Genomic DNA, 8,055 nt, shown 5'->3' on the forward strand with positions numbered 1-8,055 from the left:
CTACTGTCCAATATCCTGACGTGATCTCCTCCGGTGCAACGTCAATTCCTCTTGCGTCAACTGTCTAATCCTGATCGAGTAGACCTGCATTACTCAAAATACAGTTAAACATCTAAACACAATCAATTAGTTTCATCATCAAAATCTGAGATTCAACAAGTAGCTACTTGTTGACTTACAATTATTCGTTTAATCCTCTAAAGTCCTTGTTTTCCCCCTCTCCCTCTTTTCTCTTATGCACATAAGATGCTCGCTAAATTGCTTATAATGCTTCCCCCTTTCGCGAGATGTCGGGACTTGTCCGTCGCTCGTTCTTTTGAACTAATCAACTTTCTCTTTTACAGGTCCTTCGGGACGTGCGAGAGGTTACAAGTGGGTTGATCTTTGCAGAGTAATATTGCAAGGGCAAAGCAAGACTTAGGCAAGGCAAGCTAAGTTTGTGTCTTTGATGCAAGGGTGCCTCACGACTTAGGCAACGTAAGCTAAATTCGTGTCTTGGTCGCAAGGGTGCCTCATGCCTTAAGCAATTCCAACTAAGGCCATGAAAGCCAATACCCCAAAAACCGAGGATGAGACACTTTTAGGCTTCAAATTTGAATCTACTTGAGGCCTATAAATACCCCTCTCATCCTTGGTTAGTATACACAAGAATTGTGAGCAAAAAGAAACAAAAACACTATTGTAATCTTGTGAGAACTTCTCTCAAGCTCTAAGTGTTAGTCTTGTTTAAGATAGGAGTAAAGGGGGTTGTAAAGGTTCTCTCCTAAACCTGTCAAAAGGAGAATCGAGTTACAAGGATAGTTGATCTTCACCCATTGAAGGAATATCGTTAGTGGATGCCAGTGGCCTCGACGGAAGAGGAATCAGGAGTGGATGTAGGTCACTATAAAACTTATGCATTTCTATTCGTGTAATTTATCTTTACTACAAACTGTCTTACCTGCTTACTGCTTTCACTACACTTACGAACGAGATTTGAAGTTATCTTTCCGATATTGGTTTTATCAAACAAAGAATTTTTTAAACCGATGATTTTATCCACTGTACTAATTCACTCCCCCCTCTTAGTGTCGTTCTTGATCCTAATAGTTGTGAAGTCGATGTGCTGAAGGATTGAGTGATATATCGAAGGATAGGGCAATGTGTCGGAGGTTCGACCCCAAGTGCGAAAAGATCATAGGACATTTCAAAAGAGTGAACAACATGCTAAAAGTTTTGAAGATATGCCAGATGAGTGGTTCATAAGTCAAGGTCTTATCAAGATAATTTTGGGTTAATTTAAGTCCGTATTAGGTTGAAACAAAGCTCAATTATAAACTCTTGGGCTTAAAGTTGAGCTGAATTTGGGTTATTTAAAGGCCAAACACATGAATTAAACTACCTAGGCTAACAATGATACTACTTATGATAGTGGTAGTACCACTAAAGTCAAGTTCTACGGTATTGTATTAAAAATTATAATGGTAGAATCATCTATGTCTAGTAATACGAGTATATACAAAAAATTATAATGGTAGTACCACGAAAATTTAGTATTTCGACTTATATCAAAAATTCGGATGAAAGTACCATGGGAGTCTAATATTGCAACTCCATTTCAAAGATTAATATGGTAGAATCATCCAAAGTCGATAATAATATTGCTTGCATCCTAAAATATTAGGAATTTTAATTTTTTATTCTATTTTGAAAGCCTTTTGGGGATATAAATGTCTCACTCAGATTTAGTTAATGAAGTATTAATTGCTGATATTATGAAGTATTATAGCTCTCTCTTAAAGTATTGTTTGAGTCTCCACTCTCTTGTGTTCTTATAAACGCTAGAGGTGAGATAAAGTCTCTTATAAAAGAGTGAGCATTAGTGTTCTTTCCCAAGTGTAAAAAAAGAGAAAGTTGAAACAAAGATCGTTGATGTTGTAAAACAAAGAAATGTTGATAGTGAAAGCTGATGATCTCGAGGGAAGAAGAATTAATAGTGGGCGTATGTCAAAAAGATCGAATCATTATAAGTCACTTTGTATCTTTTCTCTTTTTATGTAACTTTTGCACGTGATCACTCGTTTAGTTTTTTACTCGTACTTCATATAATTGATGGTATCATACGTGTTTTTTTAATCAAATTTTATGGTTAAAATTTGTTACAAAATTCTATTGTTAAGATCCTAACATGATCAGGATATAGAAATGGTGGTAGCTGATGGCTTTAGAAATTTTATTTTGAATCAAACTCTTTTTGTTCTCGTCAGGATGCTGTAGAAAAAGACTCTTGTGCTTTGGGTTGTGCAAAATATTGTCCAAAGTATTTGATCAACATTGTTCATATTTGACCGATTCAAACTCTCTCAGGTCTTCTTCAGAGAACAAAACTACGACGGTCAATCGACTGCCTAGATTTGCTAGGGAGTAAGAAGCGTCTATTTTTGTTTGTTTGTTTAGAGAGGAGACTCGCCCCTCTCGGTTGGATTTTGTGTTCCCCTATGATTCCAGGGGCATCTTTTATACTTGGGTGATATAGTAGTACAAGCTTTTCTGTTTTTCGAAAACAAAAATCATTACAGTTCTTGCTAGCTCTTAGAGTTCAATATTTTTGGACAAGGATCAGCAGCTTGGCCATCACTTGGAATCATTCGAAGAACACACCATGCAACTTTTAGAAAAAGAGTCGACACAGATCCAACACAAACACAATGCAATTTTTAATTTAAAACATGGGTATTATGAGGTGGTACGTTTTTTGACCATCCACTTCATCATTCCAAGGACACACCACACCATCTTGTGCTGCTTCTTCTGACTATTGCAAAACAAAATTGAATTGTTATATATATATACAAATATATATATATATCAAATTGTCAATTGGATTTGCTATAAGATTTGAGGGAAATCTGAGTCGTCAGCCGTGTACCTACGCACGAGGAATGGCTTGTGACTCGTCATCGAACCATAGACAAGAAAGCTAAAAAAAAACTGCGCCCGATGTGTGATTACCATCGCTTGCTTGTGTGCGTTAGTTTTATCTTTCCGTGCAGCAACCTCTCATACTTAAGCCTCTTCCTTAACTAAATCTGCTTGATAAAAATCTGACGATACACGAGCATTTTTTGATACCCACCCATATTATAAAACAATGTGTGCTTACACCACACTCCAAAGACCTTAGGAAAATTTCAGATGCAAGAACAGAACAGAAACGAACAGATTCGTAGAAGAAGATAAACGAATTCTTGTCCAATAATTCATCACCTCCTAGATTATGAACTCCTCCACTGAAGCTCGACTTGAATGCGGCCATTTCTGGAGTCAATAAGATGATATTTCTCATTGATTCTCTTATTGGTGACGGCATCTGCAACGTTGATGACCACATATCCCAGCATTTCCTGAGGACTTCGATGTAAGTCTCCAGAAGCAAGCATCAAGCAATTAATAATGCCTATCGATTGATTATTAAGAAAGAAAGATCAACATGGCAATTAGTAAGCATGCAAGAGCAATATAGTCAAGTCACTCCCACAAATAGAGAGGGCATCCGACGAGGTCCATGAAGATTTCCTAGTCAAAAATTAATACTTCTCTCATATTTTCATTGACTTATTATTGAGGCTAATCTACTGATCCAAAGTGATCAAACTCAAGTCAACAACAACAACACATCCATGAAGTCCTTATAATTCAATTAAATCTTTACCCACACCACCAATATGGAGCTAAAGTAATTAGTTAGTTACATGTGAAGATCATAAGAAGCATGAAATAAGCTCACATAAATTTCATGGCAATTTATCAATCCACCAATTAAATGGATTAACTATTTGCAAAAAGAACATATTAAATACCATAACGAAGCAGATAAGATACATACTGACTGCATCGATGCAACAGACCAACAAAACAATTGAATGCAGAAAATTAAAGTAATAGTACTCGTACCTTAGAGTGGATTCCAATGCTTGGGGGCTTACTAAGAACCTCCACATGCATCTTATCATTTGTGGGTGGCTCCTCGCACATGTACTGGAACTCCTCTTCCCATCGTGGATCTCTGTTCTTCTTGAGGCACTGCACCGATCGCAACGACAAGTCACCTCGTGCATTCTCGATGTGGAGCGTCGTTCATGACGAAAGCTCGATAGAACGTGAGGCTACATCACCCTTGATCCTCGACTTACCTTGGTCTTCTTCTCCTCTCCTCTGAAAAGGATCCGGACATAGGGATTGGTATGGTGCTTCCCCTCGAGATCTTGAGCTTCGTGTACGATAACCACGAGCAAACCACCACCTGCGGGAGTGCCTTCAGGAGGCTTTTCGATCTCACCTTCATCCTCGCTGATGTCGTTGGCGACCTCCCCTTCCTTGAAAGGCCTATATGTGACCTCGAGAACGATCTGTCCACGCGACTTGTCGTTTTGAGGATCATTGGGATCCAGATTTTTTAGCAAGTCCAGCGTTAGAGATTTAGTCTCGTCAGGGGTAAGATCCTTCAACGGGATAGAATTCACGCCCATCTTATCATGTTTTCCAACCTAGAGGGGAAGAATGCATTCGTATCGATCAGCACGTACAGACCAAAACATTACACCACTACAACTCCCGATAGTTAAAGAGGCAATACCTGTTCCCAGTCATAGACGCTGAGCTCCAGAGCTTGAGATTCTGGTTCCTTGACGACCAACTTGAATTCCTCGTTCCACTCAGGGTTCAGGTTGCTACGCTTCACGGTGGTTTTCTTTGATGGAAGATTGTCGTCTGAAAGCTTTAGTTTTACGTATGGATCAGACTTACCCAACAGATCTTTTTTCTTCAGTTTATATGCCCGGACGACAGTCACATTTAGAATACCAGTTGGCTTCTTCAGAGCTCTGCGCATCGAAGATGCTTCGTAAGACTAGTGAGTTTGAAATGTGAAGATAGATAGATAGATAGATAGATAGATAGATAGATAGATAGATAGATAATAATGGTATAATAGCAAGTAAAATCTTGCAAACCCCCACCGCGTTGGGTCCATAATTGCCACTTGCAGTGTTTTAGGCCATAGATACATGTTGGCGACCTGTTTCTTAATCGTCTCCTGCAGAGGACAAAAAATGTACAACATCAGAAACAGAGGAAATAGATAAAAAAAAAAAGGCATAAACAGCCAACCTGAATAAACAACGTATCTATTATCTCCAACGACAGATGCATAGGCAGTATATATGGCATAGGAATAATCTAACGTTTATGGACTCGTCAGGAACAGCGATGACACCTGAACAAATCTGTAAAGACCAGGTATCGACATAAGATCGGCTCCCAGAAGCTTCAATCCAAAATCAACATGTGGCTGCAAGAGATGAAAATATGGTTGGGGCAGTGACTGACTGACTGACTGACCAGAGCTCGTAGTAAAAAAATCATCAAACGTGAGTCGCTACTTGTGGTTCACCTTCTCCATGAGCGATACAAGGATCTTTGCAAAACAAGGGAAATTGGGGACGAGTGGCTTCAATGTGATGCGTGGTATAGCAAAGACTTGTAAGTCTATTACCTGAAAAGACTTGGAAATTTGGGAAAAATGTGCATGCTTAAGCAAAAAAATTTAGCTTCTATTTTTTTCTTACAAAAATGGACATCGAATACCCAAACCTGTGCGCTTGCTTTTAGTCCGAATGCCTTGACCACGACAGTGACGTTAGGATTTCCAGCCCATTTGAGTGATGGTTCCATGATTAGTTCCTTTTCGTCCGTGGTGTAAACTTTCATTCCTGCAACATATCCTCCTCATGTGTCAGATTTCATATGACCGGAGAAAAATAGGTTACGTATTTCTAGAGAGAGATTCTGAGATCACTGTCAAAATGTCTGATATTAGCAGAAAAGGGGACTGAGTTAGCTTAGCTTACAACAGTCGAGTAAAAATGAGAGGACCACTAACCTTGAAATGTAGGTGGCAGAGTGCCTAATGTGAGGGTTTCGAATTCAACCGACTCCATCTTGAACTTGGCAGTGTTCTCAGCGATAATTGGTTTTGCGATCTCTTTCGCAGTTTTGCATATTGCCTGCACAACGACTGTTTAGGTAAGCACGGAATCGAAAGAAGAGAACCAACTCGAGGAGCTGCCATTGGGTCCTCCAAATACTCGAGGAATTTGCTGAGATTCCAAAGAGTAGTCACCTTGTCGAGATACGGCCACATATGCTCGAGAAACTTGTTTAGCCAGTCGATCTTCGAGGACAAAATCAAAACAAGTTTAGTTTCCAAAAGCGGTTCTGTAGACTTACTACACACATCATAAACAGGAACCAGAATCGGAGAGAAATGGTGTTTCTTACTCGATCGAAGTCTGGATTTTTCACCCACACAGGAATTTCAGGAAACATGTGCTCCAGTGATTTTGCATCTTGTTCAAATAGCGGTCGGATTTCAGGATCCTGAGTGCGTATGTTCTTACCATTCATTACCAGGATGACAAAAAGGTAACATCTAGTCTACCAGAAAATAATAATATTGTGATGTTGATCGACAAAGCAAAAAATGTCCTTGCGCTGCAATTTGGATGATCTGAAGACGCATAAATTAACCACAACTCTTAGATTTATTTGGACGATCTGAAGATACATCATGCGATTCTTAAACTCCAATGTATGGGTATTATCTATTGGCGGGGGGGGGGGGCATAACAAGGATCATGCAAGGACATCGACTAAGATCCCCTAAAGGGGGTGGGTCATGGATGTTCTCACATTATAAGCAGCAGCATATCGCATAACAAGGATCATGCAAGGACATCGACTAAGATCCCCTAAAGGGGGTGGGTCATGGATGTTCTCACATTATAAGCAGCAGCATATCACGAAGCCGAACTATGCCGCCATAATACAATACAATACTTTAACGGCGGTGGCAAAAGCATCAGAGGAAATTATATGATCCAAATTTCTGGGTAAATTCGAAAAGATTAGAGAGGGATTTCTTTTCTATCATAAAAAGGGAAAGCTAAAACAATTCTCCAGCGCTCTTGATCTGCTAAGGTGAAAAAAAAAAAAAAAAAAAAAAAAGGAACAAACTGCCACAATTCGCAGCGGCAACAAATCCTCTCGAGAAGAAGAAGTCAATCGATCGAGAAAACGTGAAGAACCGCCAAAATGGCCACCCTCAAAGAGCGGAGAAATATCAAAATCATACCTTGACATCCGTGGGCTGGAAGTAGATGAAGAGGTAGTAACCGATGACCAGCCCGACGGCGATCCCAATTCCGAAGCCGAAGAAACCTAGCACGGAGCTGAAGAATCCCATCTCCGATATCTTCTACAGACGCTCAACGGACGCGGAGGCGCGAAGGAACGCTCAAAGCAGAACGAAAGAAAGAAAAGGGGAAAAAAACCCCACCTTTCCGCACTGTGATCACCGAATCACCTAAATCTCCTTCCCCTCCGATCCGAACCAAGCAATCGAGAAGAGGAAGACTCCGACCAAGAAACAGTCGGGAGAAAGGGAGAGGAGAGAATAGGATGCAGAGAAGATCTACGTTTCCGACGCCGAGCGGGAATTAGTGGCAGCCGTAAAAGAGGGAAGAGCAGCGTGTGTGCACGCGCCTGTGTCGTCGGTAACGCCCTGCTGCTGCATGGAGCTCGGAAACCACTGCCCGTTACAGTCACCACCGCACACTTGTTTTATTCTCTCGACTCCCGAATCCACCCATTTATCTGCAAAGTGTCACTATTCTGCACCAAATTTACGTACAGAACTTTGTGATGTCTGGTGAACGGTTACGGTTACTTCCGTTGGGTGTCGTGGAGGGATGCCATGCTTTCTCCGCACTAAAAGATGACCGGAGTAGGGAAGGACGGTGGCGTGGACACGTTTGGGTCAAACGGACCCTCCATTTCCCGGGTGGAAATGGAGTCCTTTACATTCGGACATCCGCTGTAACGGACTCATGACTACTTCTGATCCGTGGATGGAGACGAGCGATGTGGGTGGATGGATGGATGGATGGATGGAGGGAGCTGCAGGTGTTAATGTCAAAATTTTTAGGTAATTAATTTATCAGAATCAGTTTGATTGGG

General features: G+C 40.7%; 1 protein-coding gene across 1 annotated transcript; it reads right to left on the reverse strand.

Moving 5' to 3' along the window:
• Window positions 1–3,163: 3,163 nt before the first annotated feature.
• On the reverse strand, window positions 3,164–7,646 carry LOC103973655 (synaptotagmin-2-like). Its single transcript, XM_009388287.3, has 12 exons — window positions 7,172–7,646; window positions 6,319–6,417; window positions 6,161–6,211; window positions 5,921–6,044; window positions 5,632–5,750; window positions 5,432–5,533; window positions 5,255–5,329; window positions 4,998–5,074; window positions 4,616–4,862; window positions 4,173–4,526; window positions 3,934–4,062; window positions 3,164–3,383 (listed from the first exon to the last, which is right to left on the reverse strand). Exons 1-12 carry the CDS (start codon window positions 7,280–7,282, stop codon window positions 3,255–3,257), a joined length of 1,617 nt encoding a protein of 538 aa, XP_009386562.2. The 5' UTR covers window positions 7,283–7,646; the 3' UTR covers window positions 3,164–3,254.
• Window positions 7,647–8,055: the final 409 nt, after the last annotated feature.

This window comes from Musa acuminata, chromosome BXJ1-5, assembly GCF_036884655.1.
Source record: "Musa acuminata AAA Group cultivar baxijiao chromosome BXJ1-5, Cavendish_Baxijiao_AAA, whole genome shotgun sequence".
NCBI classification, from domain to species: domain Eukaryota; kingdom Viridiplantae; phylum Streptophyta; class Magnoliopsida; order Zingiberales; family Musaceae; genus Musa; species Musa acuminata.